The sequence below is a fragment of the Miniopterus natalensis genome, chromosome 7 (assembly GCF_054644295.1).
Source record: "Miniopterus natalensis isolate mMinNat1 chromosome 7, mMinNat1.hap1, whole genome shotgun sequence".
NCBI lineage: Eukaryota > Metazoa > Chordata > Mammalia > Chiroptera > Miniopteridae > Miniopterus > Miniopterus natalensis.
In genome coordinates, this window is record NC_142087.1 from 63,341,736 (window position 1) to 63,358,870 (window position 17,135).

Genomic DNA, 17,135 nt, shown 5'->3' on the forward strand with positions numbered 1-17,135 from the left:
AGAACTCTCTCTCAGAACTTGCTGAACTCAACATTCATGTACTTGATATAGTTAGCATTCCCTTTTTCTCGTTAAAATTTTTATTTTGACACATATTCTCTCAAAATTTGTTTTGCTTCTCTATCACTATCCTGTGTTAGTTAAAATAAAATCTCTTTAATATCAACAATTGTAGTTATTATTGAAATAATTTCTTTTGAAATCATCCTCAAAGTCAGCATACAGATATTAAAACAACTCTCTTTAGTATACTGACTGTCTTACCTTTTACCAAAGCATGGTATTACGTTCAGTTAAATTGCTGATACTATTCACCAGTCTTGACTACTTAAATGAATGGTTATTGCCCCTAAATTAAATCTTAGTCTTATGCAGTGACTACTGGATAAATATACTCACTGTATCATGACTTTGGCATTTCCAAAACCAAAAAAAATTTAAATGTTTTTGAGCAGTAGTAGTATGTCACTAGAAGACTGTTCAGACATTCAAGAATTTTATTTTTTGAAAGAATAAATATTGTAATAGATGTGAAACTGGACAACAAATGGGTCTGGGCTACCTGTCACTACTTTAGCCAATTAAGCAGAGACAGGGTTGAATCATATATGAGTGTTTATTCCGATAATGCCCGCAGTATGGGAGAGCAGCAGGTCATCCAGGAAAATCTGCTCCACCCCCTCCTAATAAGCCAGCTGCTCATATTGGGTAGAAGGACAAACATTACATGGGGAAGTAGGCAAAGTATAATGGTTACAGGTTACAGGCAAAGCGGGCTGGGGGTTGCAAAGGGTGGGTGCTTCCGGGACTCCATTGTTTTGGCAACCAGGCTGTTAATCTTTCCATGATGATAGGGAGTTCTTGGAAAAGGAGAATGGACCACATTCCCAGGTTAACTCCCATGTCCTGGGGCGTACAACTCTCAGCCAGGTTAGAATGTGCTTTCTCTAATCAGAACAGAACAATCATAGTTAACAGAGCATGATTCATATTTCTTATAACTATAGCTAGTCCCTACTCTTCTGTTTCTGCCCCTAACAGATGTACATTATTGGAATGAATAAAAATTCCCCAAGGAGACTAGTTTTATGTACTGTATTTCACCAATTTTGAGAGAAAACTTTTTTCTCAATTTTTATAACTTTGAAATTGTGTTATCTCTTAAAAATGATAAAAAAGCATTGCATCATAGTTTAATTTTATGTAATTTCTTTCTTAGTGTTACATAAAATAATAACACATAATTTATGTATTTGCAGTCACTTCTTAAATTTTCAATCTCCTTTTGTTTTCAGTGGAGAGATGTCTTGGTGTTACTCTAACACCCTCACTGCTTACTGAGAAAGCAGCAGATGCTTATAGGACAAAGAATAGGCCAGCTTGGACTTCAGAATGACAATACTGCTATCATTAAGATCTGGCCACATTTAAGCAATAGGTAGATTATGAAAGGAAAAAAAAAGATGGCTTGGAGAAGATGAACTGTTGTAGAATCTTGCCATTCTAGAGGATGTTCCTAAGATCTTTCTAAATCTCCAAATTTACTGGTATCATGAAGGCATAGCACTTTTCTCATAAAGTACTATATTGTATAATCTACTTTATGAAGCTATTAAAATTAATGGTGCCCCCATAATCTTTATTATTATACATATTATTATTGTGGTAACATGTATAGCATTAACCAGGAACTAATGTTAGTGTTCAAAGAAACAAAACTAGAGTTATGCCTACAACAGGTTGAGGATGATAATAGCTATCTGTAAACAATGTTATAGTTGTAGGTCCAAGCTAGTCACCTGAGCTCTCCACTATGCATGTAGCTAACTTGCTTTAATACTTAAACCTTGTATCATTTTGAAATTGATAATATGTCTTATAAAAGTAGTAATTACTATACTTCATGGACCTTCATCCAAAGGGTCAAGTCCTTTTTATATATATATATCTTTATTGATTTCAAAGAGAGGAAGGGAGAGGGAGAGAGAGAGATAAAAACATCAATGATGAGAGAGTCATTGATTGGCTGCAGCCCCAACCTGGGCATGTGGCCTGACAGGGAATCGAACCCTGATCTCCTGGATCCCAGGTCAATGCTCAACTGCTGAGCCATGCCCAGTTGGGCCAAAAGGTCAAATTCTTGAATGTTAAAGCCACTAATGCCAAGGGTCTGCTATACTTCAAAGAATATTACACTGTTGGTATAATTTGGATTTTAGATTAGTAGACCTAATTCTGTCAAATATTCAAGTATCCATGGCAGTTCATCCATCCTGCTGTGTGGACATAGTTCAGTTTTCTGTAAGTCACCTTTTAACTTAATCCAAGGAGCTGTTTAAATAGGATAAATCCTATTTATATATATACATATAATAGCTATACCTTGATTATTGAAAGATAGGTTATCCTGTTGGAGAACTACTGTTTTCTTCTTGCTCCTTTGTCTTATTTTTTTGCAGGGAAAGGTGGGAGGATGGTATTTGTTGGGAGAAAATTACAAAGTATTTTGTTTTATAAATTAATGTTCATATGCTTTTCAATTTCATCGGCATCTACTTCTCTTAGAACTACAGACTGTGCCAGTAACATTTATTAAATGCCATTATAGAACATAGCACTAAAATAGATGATTACAACAAATTTGGAGACTTTTTTTTTAACAAGGCAATATGCCATTTTTTTTTTCTTTTCTGGGATTGATAGTGTGGCTGTATCAATGCCTCTTTTCTAAACTGCCTCACTGAAGGGCATTATGGCGTAACAGAAAAAGACCATAAGCTTTGGAGTTCTAAGTATCTGGATTCCAGTTTAACTGCTACAGTGTGATGTGTGACATTTTACAGAGTATTTAGAAATATCTGAGCCTTAGTTTTCTCATTTTTTTTTATCAGTGAAATCAAGATAATGATAACCTCATATGGTTTTTTGCAGGCTAAATTCACTGAGTTAACACTTAGAGAGCTCCTGGTACCACAGTAATGGTAGCAGTTTAATTTTTGATGTTTTCCCCTTCGCTCACAGATGTTTACATAAATCTTTAATATTTTGGAATGGTATTTATTGGCCATCTACATTTTAAATTTTTTTTAAAGGAAATGGAAGTGTAAAATTTAAAAAAATATATTAATAGACATACTTCAGCTTTATTCTGAATGTATGCATAAAACAAACCTAATCTAATAAGGATTTTAATGACAGGATTATGTTATATAGTAAATTATTCCTGTTTGCAAATAATATGTTGGTCTGCTTTACTGTAGGATTTAATTTTGTTTGAGTTTACGTCAAATTTTTAGTCCACATAAAGTAACAAAATCGAGGTTATTTCATTTCTTAACAGGGAAGGTGTTTGTTTGCCAGTGGCAGTCCATTTGGGCCAGTGAAACTAAGTGACGGGCGACTGTTTACACCAGGTCAAGGAAACAATGTATATATTTTTCCAGGTAAATGTCACCATTATTTATATTTTAGAGTAATAATTAATGACACATAAATACTTCATGAAATTCTTTAGAGTTTAAGATTAAAAGGAACAATAGAATTTATAGGATTTTGGTATGACTGTACAGGGAAATTCAAGGAATTCAGCAGATCTAACTTGCTCTATTTCCCCTGAAAATTTATTTATCCATACATGGGTGGGCAAAAGTAGGTTTATAGTGGTAATACAGCAATAAATAATAATACAAGAATAAACTATGTTTCACATACTCAAAACTGTAAGCCTACTTCTGCCCCACTCTGTATAAGCATACAGTAATTTTTGCCCCAAACATTTAAGTAACTGCATTAAATGTAGATGGACCAGTTGTTCTTAAAATTTTTCTATATTTTCTGGAGGCTGGATTAAAATAAGGAAGCTATTTACCATCGGATCCTCTTCCCATTCTTCCCCACTCTATTGGGATACTCTTTGAGTTGTTTAAAACAGAATTTCTAGACTTTGAGACAATAGCACAGGTGAGGACAGAGGTGCCAGAAAGTAGGGAGATTAAAATCCAGGTCACTCAATAGTGATGATCAGAGTAGGCAAGCCCCACCCTGTGCTTTTTTAGTTCCTCACCCATGCATATGAAAAAAAGAGTCACAGATTACTAGTCATCTAAGGAAAATCTCTTATATGAAAGATTTATTTCATAAAGAGACTAAAGCAGACACACAGAAAAGGGCAGTTAAGGAAAAAGGAGGGATTATGTGGGAAGAAAGAAAATTAAAAACTTAATGTCATGAGATAAAATATTATACCTCTGAAGACTTTTTCTAAAATTATAAAACAAAAATAAAGTCTTGAATATAAAAATTTAGTAGCAGAAGGGTTAGAAGAAAAAGTTGATAAAGACACCTAGAAATAGAGCAAAGAACAAGAGATAGAAATAAAAGAGAATCAGAGGACTAGTCCTGGAGGTACAATAGCAGAAAATAGAAATTTCAGGGAGAGAGAGAACAGAAGAACAGATGGAAGGTCATTATCAAAGACTTCATGAATATTTCCCCAAATGGAAAGACTCAAGTTTCCAAATAGGAAGGTCCTACTCACTGAGTGCCAGACACCGTGGGCAAAAATAATGCACTTTAAGGCATATCATAAATTACAGAACATTAGGTACAAAAAAGAAAAATGATTCTACATACTTCCAAAAAGATCATCACCGAAAAAGGATCTGGAATGAAATTGGCACTGAATTTATCGCCAGCAATGCTGGAAGCTTATTTCCAGACTAGAATTCTAAACTCAAGCTATCAAATAAGTGGAAAGTAGTAAAAAAAAAAAAAAGGGGGGGGGGGAGATGAGTGAGGAATATAAGATTTCCGTTTCAAAAAATGTATGGCCCATGCACTGTTTTTCAGAAAACTACAGCAGAATATATCCTACCAAAACGAGGGCATAACAAAAAGCTAGGAAGAAGTGGGATTTAGGAAATGAACTCAACTTAGAAGCAAAGGGAATCCTCATGCTGATGGAGGGATTTTCCAGGATGACAACTCCTATCTTAAATGGAGAGCAGCCAGATCAGATTTATTCTGGGGGATGAAATTAGAGACTACTTGAGATAGCTGAACTACTAGAAGATAATTTGGACAAGTGGATTAGTGTAAAATAATTTCATGTACCAAAAACACCAAAGTCAAGAAAAAAACACAGGACAATAATTTTAGGAAAACAAAGTTATACAGAAGAGGAAAAGTAATCGTGATGTAATGTTAATGGATGGCTCAGCTGTGAATAGCATGTACAAAGTCATAATAATCACTGAATGTTCATTCAACCAAAATTATGCTTTATATTAGGAAAAAGGAAGAAGACTGGAAACGTGAAAGAAAGCTAAATCTTTATTTCCCACAGGAAGGTGTCAATAATATTTAAAATTCGGAAGTCAATCAGAACTATAAGCAAGCTGTTTAAGAGTGAGAGAAATGAATATTAAAACAGCTAAAATAATTAAAAGTAGTTGTCTCTGTAGAACAAGAAATGGAGAGTTAGAGGTGTGCTGGGATTTAATGGTTTTTTTTGTAATGTGTCACATTGTATGCATTTGTAATTTTGATAAATGTAAAAACTATTGGGAAAAGCTATTTGATATTTCCTAAAATATTTTTTTCTAGTAAATAAGAATTATAATGGTTAACAAAGATCACTTGGTTTTACCTTTCAGATTTCTGTTTTTTTCTTGGCTGCTTTGTTTTTTGGGGTGGTGGTATTTGGGGTAGGAATGGGTTACCATTGACTTGCTTTACTCTGGGAATTTGACTCCTTTCCCAATTTGAAAAGTGACCTTACTAAATAAACTGTTAAAAATGTATTGTAGGCGTGGCTTTAGCTGTTATTCTCTGTAACACCCGGCATATTAGTGACCATGTTTTCCTAGAAGCTGCAAAGGTAAATGTTTTTAATATTGCTTCGTTATTTTATAAGGACGAATTGTAAAGATTAAAAGCAGAAAGAATAAGAGAATGGGTTAAATCTGCCTTAAGACTGTAAAGGAAGTTACTCATCAGTGGCTTTTTTGATTTGTCCATCTACTTTTGAATAAAGTTATTTTTATCATGCTTTTTCAAATGTTTGACATAAGCTATGAGTCCCTTCATATTTATAACACATCTACTGTACCTGTATTATATGTATCTGAAAGTAACAGCATAGGTAAAATACAACTCCTTGCGAGTTTTTAATGACAATTACTGATTTATTTGGAATAGTTGGGGCTCTAAACTTGGCACTATGAGTTTTGAAGAACTCACATTAATCAAATATTAATGTCTGTTTTCACAGTAGCTGTTATAATTACGTCAGATTCTGGATGTTAAGTAGAATATGTCAGGCCTTAAAATCTCGTTATTTCTTTGTTGTTTAGTAGTGAGTAGTTTTAATCTCTGCAGTACTTTAAGTGTATTCCTGCTAGAAATAGGAGGGTTGTATTTCCTGTATTATTTTCTGCTCCCCAACCCTTTTTCTATTTCATTACATCTTCATTATTCTGTGTTACTTAAACTAAAGTTCTGTTTTACTCTTTAGGCGCTGACAAATCAATTGACGGATAAAGAGCTAGCTCAAGGGAGACTCTACCCCCCTCTTGCTAATATTCAGGAAGTTTCTATTAACATTGCTATTAAAGTAAGTAATAATTTATACCTCTTCACATAAATTTTAATGGCATTTTCTAATGTAAGTAACACAAGTTTATTAGAAAAATTTGAAACATGTAGAGGGCGCAAAGAAGAAATTTTAGGTCACCCATATTTTGTCAGAATATAACCCACATTATTATTTTGAGCTTGTTGCTTTCTAGTCTTTTTTTCTTCCCAAACACATACTTACATATGCGCACACATGCCCAGTCACCTGTGGCTGTTTTTATAATTTGTTTCTCACTGCACTTTTTTCCACTTAATGTATTGTAAGTCTTTTCCCATGTAAATCAATAATAATTCTTATGTGTGATCATTAATGCTGCATGGAATTCTCTTTATTATTATATCATAATTAGTTTAACCATTTCTTTTTGGACATTTGTTTTTCATTTTGGTAGAAATAATATTGTAGTAAACATCCTTAGATCAGTCTTTATGTGCATTTGTGATTGTTTTTCCTTCAGATAAATTTCTAATCATAAGGATAAAAGGTATTAACATGCTAAGGCTGCTGATACGTACTGCCAAATATTTCTTCAGAAAAAAGTACTGATTTACATTGTACCTGTTAGATATGAGTGTATTTGTTTTCCCACACCTTTGCCAGTATACTTATTTTATTATTAGATTGAAGAATATTTTGTGTTTATTGAACAATCATATTTTTCCCATGACCTGTCTATTCATGACCTGTGCTTGTTTGTATATTTGTCTTTCTACTTTCTAATACTGATTTATAAGAGCTCTTTATTAAGGGTAGTGATCCTTCTGTTTGCTATGGTGCAGGTATTGTCCTATTTGTCAATTATTTTAACTTTCGGAATTGTTTCACATGTGCCATTTTCAAAAGCTTTTTCATGAAATTATCTGTTCATTTTATGGATTGTTTCTCACCTTTTGAGTGTTAATGCACTCATAAATAATATAAATATCTTTCTATGTTTTCTAATAACATAAAACTTTTTAATCCCTCTGAGACTAATTTTAGTGTATGATGTGAAAGAGAACCTTTTTTTTCTGAGTAGTTAACCAGTTGCCTCATCACCCACCAGTTGATTGAGAATACTCCTTTTATTAGCATAAAATGTTTGACTCTATTGGAGTCTGTTCCTGACCATATTTGTCTATCATTAGGCACTGTTTTAATTATTGTAATATGTGCAAAATGTATTGTTTGATACTATATATTTCCCATCACTATGGTTTTTCAGTATTATCTGTTCTCAACTGTTTATTCTTTTGGATGAGTTTTTATACCAGTTCTTTGAGTTTAAGGAAAACCCTGCAACTATGTATAAAACTATGCCATATTTATAAATTAAGTAGGTGAAATTGAGTCTTTCAGCATTGACCCTTCCCCATTCAGTATCTCTCTCCACTTAAGGTTTTTGTCTTTCAATGTAATCCTATTGTTTTCTTCATCTGAAGTGGCATGTCTGTTATTATCTTCCTAGCTATTTAAAAGTGGTATTGTATGTAATGACAGTTTCTGTCCATGTGTATTTCCTTGCTGGTCATTTCTGATGTATAGGGAAGGTGTTAATTTTTAGTAATTTACCTGATAATTAGTTTCTTTGTTGAATAATTTTAATTCTTTTAATAGTTTCTCAGTTAATTCTTTTAGAATTGTTGTGTTTTGAACTATCTACAAATAATTTGTTTAAAAATATATGTATAAGTCTTTTCTTCTCATTTTACTAAATTAGTTGGTACTTAAGAGCAGTTTTAAGCAATTGGGTTGCTAAGGGCATTCTTGTATTTTAATATTATATGTGATGCTAGCTTTTTTGTAATTTGGTTGAAATAATTTTATTTTTAAAGAAGTAGGCTTCTAATTTTACTAAAATTTTCTTAAACATCAGGATTAGATAAATTCATTAACTACATTTTCAACTTTTATACTGATGATCATATACTTGACCCCTTTGACTTAATGTTTTTGTGCATTATTTCAATACTCATAGACTAAGCAAAGACTAGGATTTGGTAAAGGATGATATATATAGGAAATAGTAACAAAACCAGTTGAGCTGGAGTCTTAACTATAGGTAGGAAAATGGCCTAAGACAAGACTGGAAAGTTATCTTAAACTTGCATGAACACCCATATGCCAGACAGAGTTTGAATACCTTACCTGCTATTGCAAAACAATGGAAGATTTTAGAGCTCAAAACTACCATGAGTAGAGTTCAGCTTTAGAACTTATAAAGTGATGTTACAGGTGGGACAGATATTGGAAGATACCAGTCTGTTAAGAGATGTATTGGTGTGTCCAAATGAAAGGTAATGCATGAGGAAGTAGATCTGTGTTTGGGGTTGGTATAGGAACATAGCCTCAGCATCATCTCTCTCTTCTCCCTTTCCTATGGGGTAGAGAGTTTGCTCTTTCTCCATTGGTTTAAGGCTTTCCTTTTTAGGAGAGGGGGATCTGGAGAGTAAGCAGTGCCTTGTATCTGTCCCGCACCCCAACCCATAGCTGCTGAGCATTTCCGTGTAGCCACCAGTCACCTCCTGAATGCCTACGTGACCAAGGAGAACTCCGATCTCATGCCTTGCCCCCAATTTTTTCTGTGGATACGTTTCCTACAGTAGACTAGGAAATAATTGAAACAGTTTCCATCACAAAATATAGTGAGATTGAGCTCCTAGGACTAAGGATTATTTTTAATAACCACCATTTTCTTGTTAAATTTTTCTTTTAGAAAGCTGAAATAAACTTTAATAATAGTCACCATTTGGAATGGGAATTAGAGGATGTGGAGAAAGACAGAATTGTTTGAATATTTTTACAATGTGTTACTATATTTTCTAAGGTTAAAATAAAATCATAACTTACTTTATGACAGGCAGGCACTGTGCTACCCTGTGAGGAAGCTTTTCGCACTACCTCATTTTACATCAAAACTGAGGTTGCAAGGGCCTATGTTCACCAGCAGTCATGGGGTGTGGCTTGGTTACAAAGATCAGAAATTCACTCAAGCTTGTTTAGGTGGGAAATAATCTAGCTTAACTGTTTAGGGTCTGGGATCTAAATTCAGAATACTTTGGGTTTAAAATACAGCTCACATAACTACCTTTGGCAAGTTACCTAAACTCCTCATACTTTTGTGTCCTCATATGTAAAATGAGAAAAATAATAATAGCACTTAACCTCATTTGGTTCCTGTGAGAATTAAATGAAATATCCATGTAAAGTACATAGAACATCTCAGACACTCAGTGATGATGGTGAGTTGCCATGTATAGGTTTTAGCACTAACTTTATTTGACCTTATAGTTCTAGTGTCCAACACTTGAGCAAAAACATCGGGTTCACTTTGGGTTAGGTTTTCACCCCACTCCAGTCAGCTACAACTAAGAAATGGAGTCTCCCACACACGGTTTTAGCAGAATTGTGGGAGGAAAGGACATGGGCTGGGCAGGTTACCCAAGTAGGTCTGTCTACTTGACTGACACAGTGTAGCTTAAAATTGTTTGTTGGATTGAACTATTAAGGAAATGCCAGTAACTCAGGGTGGGGAGGTGACTTTAAAGATGTCAAACTTACAGTAAGATTGTAGATGATTTTTACTTCATCTTTTAAAAACTTTCAGTAGTTTCAAAATGTTTTCAGATGAGTCAAAGTAGTGTTATGTTTTACTTTGGAAATTAAAAAAAACACCCATTTTAAAAAATTTATTTCTATGTTTTAATAGTACTTTTTCTCTCAGATATGTTAATACTCAGAGGCTGCACAGTAATCTTATTTACTTTTCAGGTTGCAGAATACCTATTTGCTAATAAAATGGCTTTCCGATACCCAGAACCTGAAGACAAGGCCAAGTATGTTAGAGAAAGAATATGGCTAAGTAACTATGACTCCCTGCTGCCAGACATGTATGAGTGGCCGGAATCTGCAACAAAGCCTCCCCCACTCCTGGAATAGCAGTGCCCGCCAACAGATACCTTCCATGCTTCAGGGAACCCTTTTTTCAGAAAAAATATAATGCTCTCAAATTTATGTTCTTTCGTGTTTTATTCTCCCTTGCTGCTTTGCTCGACCTCTTCCTGTGGATCTCCCCTTCTGTGTGGGGTAGATGTGTTTATTGACTGCATTGTTAATGCCCACTAGCACCCTGCCATCAAATAACCTCAGTGCTTTCATTCTGATTTGGAGCTCATACTACATCAAAGAGATGTTAAAAATGTATCTTTAAATGTCTTCACCTGTGCTCTTGTTCACAGTTACCCAGGTATTTGCTATTTACTATTATAGGTAATAATCTCTCACCCAGCTCTTGTAGGGCTACTAAAATACAAACTGGCTTCTGTGGGGATGAGCACAGAATCTTGAGAAAAAGCCCAATTTAACCAAATTCTGAGGACAAATTGTCTATCTAAAATATTTTATTTCTTCTTCATGCTCTGAAATTCCTTTCCAGTATATAGTTCTAGAGAAATATGAAAAATCTCCCCTATTATTTATTTCCTGAAACTAAATTAAGGCTTAACTATAACATAGTGAGAGAGAAATGGAACTACTGCTGCCTTTAGACAAAAGAAAAGTAAAAAATAGTCATTGAGGCTACAGTAATGTCATTAAAATCTTTTCATGACAGTCATTGTTTATAAGTGTATAAAAATCATAGTGTAACTTTTTTATTTAATAAAGGTAATAACTTAAATTTAATTGCTTCAATTATGCTATTTTATTGCCCAAGTAAAAATTTAGCTTTGATTATGAAAAGCACATATTTTCATCTTAATTTCTGGGTGATTCTAAGGAGAGAGGGGGTATAGGATCCCTAAAGCATAAATTATGACTGACATCATATGACTTTTAACAAATTAGTCATATGTTTCACATCTAAATGAATGTTATTTAACTGAAGAGGTTGTACCCCTATTCCAATAGTGATGCTCTTTTACTTGAGGTAATTTTGAGGTTCCTAGGAGATATTCCTTTGAATATCCTTAGTGACGATTCTTTCTCCATTGAAGATGGATTTAATTTTTTTAAAACCACCAAAATTAATTTAGAGCTAAGTGGGGATAAATAAGGTAGGTGTTCAAATTTTTAATAGTCCATTTTCATGCCACTTTTCAACCCAGTAAAACTCACCAATTATTAGTGAGACCAGTTTTTTTATGTGACTTACCTATTGGAGAGTTCTAAAGGAAAATCCAAAATCATTATAGTAGTATTGCTATATATGTGCCTAACATGGTTGCTTTGAGGGAACAAAAATTTTAAATGCTCATTCTAGAATATCAACTACAAAAAATTATTCAAAGCTGCGTATCAGCATGCACATTATTTGGCATTTCCACAGTCCTTGATATGTTAGATATAACATTCTGTAGAGGGGAAAAAGGGCTTAGTGGTGTTTTTTCTTGTTTTTTTTGTTTGTTTTTGATCTTTTGTGATTTTTTTTTTTTTTGCTGGCTTTTTTTTTTTTTCTTTATTGAGACTATTCCAGATGTCCCCTTTTTATCCCCATTGATTCCCTCCACCCCACCCCCAGGCTTTCCCCATACCAATGTCTGTGTCCATGGATTATGCTTTTATAAACATATAAATTCTTTGGTTAATCTCTCCCCACCCATACCCCCCTCCCCGCCTTCCCTCTGAAATCCCTCAGTCTGTTCCATGCTTCTATGTCTCTGGATCCACTTTGTTCATCAGTTTATTTTGTTTATTATATTCCACATATAAGTGAGATCGTGTGGTACATGACTTTCTCTGACTGGCTTATTTCACTTAGCATAATACTTTCTAGTTCCCTCCATGCTGTGCCAAAGGATAAAAGATCCTTCCTCTTTACAGCTGCATAGTATTCCATGGTGTAAATGTGCTACAGCTTTTTTATCCACTCATCTACTGATGGGCACTTGGGCTGTTTCCAGATCTTAACTATTATAAATTGCGCTGCTAAGAACATAGAGGTGCATAACTTCTTTGTGATTGGTGTTTGGGGTTCCTTAGGATATATTCCTAGAAGTGGGATCACTGGTTCAAATGTCAGGTCAACTTTTAATCTTTTGAGGAAAATCCATACTTGCTTTCCATAGTGGCTGCACCAGTCTGCATTCCCACCAGCAGTGTGCTAGGGTTCCCTTTTCTCCACACCCTCGCCAGCACTTGTAGTTCGTTGACTTGTTGATGGTAGCCATTCTGACAGGTGTGAAGTGATACCTTATTGTGGTTTTAATTTGCATCTCTCTGATGATTAGCAACATTGAACATTTTTTCATATGTCTCTTAGCCATTTGTATGTCCTCTTTGGAGAAGTGTCTATTTAGGTCCTTTGCCCATTTTTTAATTGGATTGTTTGTCTTCCTTTTGTCAAATTGTGTAAGTTCCTAGTTTTTATTTTTATCTTTTCTTCTACCTATAGGTAGAGATTAATTCACAATTTTGAGTATAATTCAGCATTTTAAGAATCCTCAAAATGGCATTGCCATTTAGAATGTGGGAAAATGCAATTGTTTAATTCACTTAACAGATGAGTCAACTCAGAAGTCTGGTATATAAATCTGTTTCATAGGCAACCAGGTCACAATTTATTTTAATTAAATATGAAAGGTTTATGTTTTTCATATTACCTTTGTCAAATCACAGTCACTCCCAAGAAATAGTCTATGAAATCCTGATTTTAGTTTAACATATAATAATTACAAACCTGATTTGTGCTTTATGCTTATTGAAAGTAGGAACATATGCTGAATTTTACTTAGTAATTTTACTAGGATGTTTACTTATTAATATGTCTAGTACGAGCCTCATGGAAATTATAAATATTTCAAGGAAGAAAAGCAAGGCCAAATAGCATATACCTTATTTAAATAAGAGAAATCTTATATGTATATATTTTAAAAGCTGCTTATTCTCATATTTACCAACCAGTGTTTTAACAACTATTAAAATTGGATGTAAATTAAAGAAAAAATTTTAATATTAAAGCTAAGAATACAAGCTGGAATTATCAGCACAGTGGGAGGGTGGTGGCATAATGGCATCAAATTGGAAAAGAAACAGAAACGTGGATTTCTGTGGAAACCTTTACCTAGCAAGAAGGTAATTATTTGGAAAAACAGGAATGGAGAGTCATTTTAATTCTTTTGAGTAAAGAAGAAATTCTGTATATTAGTCTGTCAGAAATTATTTAATAGGGAAAAGTGGGAATACACGGTTTTCTAATCTGGTAGTATCACCTGTAGTGTGAAACAAATTGGATAAATAGTGAGGGTAAGGTTTATTGACTGCAATGAGAAAAGTATTAAGGATTTTGGTTAAAACCTTTCTAAAGGATGGACTGTTAACCAGAAAATTGCCTCAAAAACACCGTGAAGCTTTTTTAAAATTCAGAGGCCTCTGCCACCTCCCAAGCCCCCTGGACCTCCTGGGCAGCGCCCTAGCAGGCGGATTCTCAGCACACACTTCCCCTGCCCTCCCAGTCACTGCCTTAAAGCAGGTATCTGAATCACCTGGAGAGCTAACCCATTCCTCCTGCTGATGCAGTGGGTCTGGGGTTGGGGCCCAAGATTCTGCACTCTGACAAGCTCCCAGGGGGATGCCCATGCTCCTGGTACAGAGAAGGCACTGAATGGCATTGCTCCAGGATACTGAGTGTGGTGTGCAATTTAAGGTTAGTGCTCGTACAGTATGTACTGTACATGAAAAAAGATAACTGAAATTATGTTCTTAAAAAGAATTGGTTCCATCTGTTTCTGTTATGTATAGTTTTAAAAGGATGTTTATAAGAAAAATTAATACAGAACTTTCAGTCATTTTTCTGAAAATGCATAACTAGAATACTGTTCAAGTCTAAATTATTGATTTTAAATGTACTTATTAAGTAAAACCTAGCAGTTTTTGCTTATAAAAGATTAGCTATCAAATGGATATTTGTTTCTACTCTATTCTTGGCTGTCTCATGATATGACTTAGCCTTGTCCTTTGTCTTTTCTTTCCCTAAATTGTCAGCCTCTGGAGAAACGATTCTACACCCTCCTTCTGCAGAGGGCTTACTAACAGATTAAGACCGAAGCCTAATAATTATTAAGGGGTGTGGCACATTATTTACTGCTCTCAGATAACTACGAAAGCCCAAAGGGGATGGTAGAGGAGTAGGGAAAGCCTTGCTTTAGAAACAAATACTTCATCTAAACCTCTAGTTTCTTTCTTAAATCCATTCAGTATACCTCAAAGATAATTTCTTCATACAGTTGAACAGCTCTAGTGTTCTGCTGAATTCACCAAAATGGAATCAGCTCTGTTGAGCATGCATAATACTTGAGAAAATCAATATAAATCTCAGTGCTCTCTACTGGGATTCCATTTAAAGGGACTGATCTAAAGAATGAAATAGAACTAGTATCATATTTCCTTCCAAGACCAGATCACACCTGTTCGGGTGCAGGCACATTGTGACTTCATAGAAAATGGAATAGATTCATTATCTACTTTGGCTCTCAACCAATTTGTGATTTGCACTTTGATGTGCATCTAAATGTTAAAATGAAAGAAATCCTCCACAGACAAGCTAAATAAAGTAACATCCTTAATATTTTAAACATTCAAGATAATTTAACTGCAGAAAACTTCCCCCTCATTGGAAGTTAGGATAAGATGTTTCCATGTAAGCAAGAAAAAGCTCAACGCTTTGCTTCAAATTTTAATTAGGACATAACTCTTATTGCTTAATTCCCCTAATCCTTGCCAGGAGTTACTCAGATAAACTAGTGATTAAATTTTAAAACAATAATTATTTTCTTCTTTTGGACAAGTAAGGGTAAGATATGGGAATGTATTCATAGCAGAGTTGCATAAAATATACAAATTAAGGTAAATGACCTTTGGATGTTTTGTATCTGTAACAGGTTTTTGCCAATAAACTCTTTTTCATATGACTATTTAATCTTGTTTTTGTTTTGTTTTGTTTTTTCAGATAAACACTTATTTGCCATTTTGCTGTTTGGGAAGTTATCCCTACACTCAGCATTCTTTTTAAAGTTTTAGGACTAAGGGGAAATCTATTCCCTAGCTTACAATATGTTCTAGAAAAATTGTTTTCCCTTTCCTAATTTTAAGTGTATATTCTAGCAAGTCATTGATTCCTATGTAATCATTGAAATATCTCCAACATGTTAGGTATGTACAGTTAGTGAATAATGATAAATAAATTTTATGGCTAGCACTACTCTGTGCCGGGCATTGTTCTAAGCACCCTACATGCATCATTATATTTAATCTTCACAATCACCTTCTGTCACCCCACCTGTTTCAGACAGAAGGCCTCCAGGCACAGAGAGGTAAGTGGCAGAGCACAGGCTCTTAGCCTCAGCCCATCAGGGGAGAAGGGCCTCTGTGATAGATGATATTATCTGAATCTTAAATACCTATCTTCAAGAATTGTTATTTCAGATGAAAATCACCTATTCTTATAAGATTGGTCTTAGGTCCTTTTTAGAAGATTGGTCTTAGGTCCTTTTTAGTGCATTTTACCAGTTCATTGGATTTTTACTTTGTTCCCATTTATAATTCAAATGCAATATAAACATTAGTCTTCAGCACTTTAGGTACTGGACGTAAACATAAAATATTTGTTTTTGAACATGATAAATCACAACAGATTCTCAGTAGCCAGTTCACTAACATTGTTTGGTTTGGCCATCTTCACAGAACCACCAACTGCTATCATTTCCGGGCAAATCAGTTTCAAGAATTTGCCAGGGTCAATGTGAATTTGAATTGTAAGATATATTTTTAAATGATACCTATTGTATTAGATGCATATATATAACTTAATCCATTAAAAGGTGAGCACAATTAGAAAGTAGTAATATGTGTATGTGGAATAAAGAATTTCAGAGGAGACCTATTTTAGCTAAATACTTGACAAAGTAAAATTTTTTGGCTAATGATTTATTATCTAATGACCTTCAAAATTAACTGAAATTAAAACCATATTTTTGCAATTGATATTGTGTTTCCTTTGCTAACATCCCAAGCATTAATTACTGACGTCAAGGAAACCACATGTTGCAAAAGTCACTGCTTAGCCTTTCTCACCTTTCTATTTAAGATAAAGAAGTGGAATAGTCTTGCAGTAATTGCTCATGGGAATACTAGATTAAGGGGAATGCCTTGTGTCGAGTCTATTTAACCAGATTGACTTATTACAGGTGGTTCCAGGAATCAGTCTAAAAACTTGACAATGATGTGAATTGTTTTTTCTCTTTTGTCATGTTGTAATGAGATGTGTGTATTTTCTTAATAAAATTTTCCTATACATAAAAAATGCCTTATGACTTTTTTAGTTTTTCATGTTTAAAACGTGACTTTTTTTTTCTTTTTTATTGAATTTATTGGGGTGACATTGGTTAATAAAATTATATAGGTTTCAAGTGTAGAATTCTATAATGCATCATCTGTATATTGTATTATGTGTTCACCACCCCATGACCGTGTTTTTAAAGGCTGCTGTATATAGGGCACTTTTAAAACTTGGTATTATTAAACC

The 17,135-nt window shown here is 34.1% G+C and overlaps 1 protein-coding gene across 1 annotated transcript in view; it reads left to right on the top strand.

The window, feature by feature from the left end:
- The window catches only part of ME2 (malic enzyme 2), a 51,598-nt gene extending 36,073 nt beyond the window's left edge, over nt 1-15,525 (top strand). The window contains exons 13-16 of the mRNA XM_016225087.2: nt 3,341-3,443; nt 5,808-5,878; nt 6,515-6,613; nt 10,388-15,525. Of these exons, the coding sequence (XP_016080573.2) occupies nt 3,341-3,443; nt 5,808-5,878; nt 6,515-6,613; nt 10,388-10,555 (441 nt within the window). The 3' untranslated portion in view covers nt 10,556-15,525. The remainder of the gene's footprint in view (nt 1-3,340; nt 3,444-5,807; nt 5,879-6,514; nt 6,614-10,387) is intronic.
- The last annotated feature ends 1,610 nt before the right edge of the window (nt 15,526-17,135 follow it).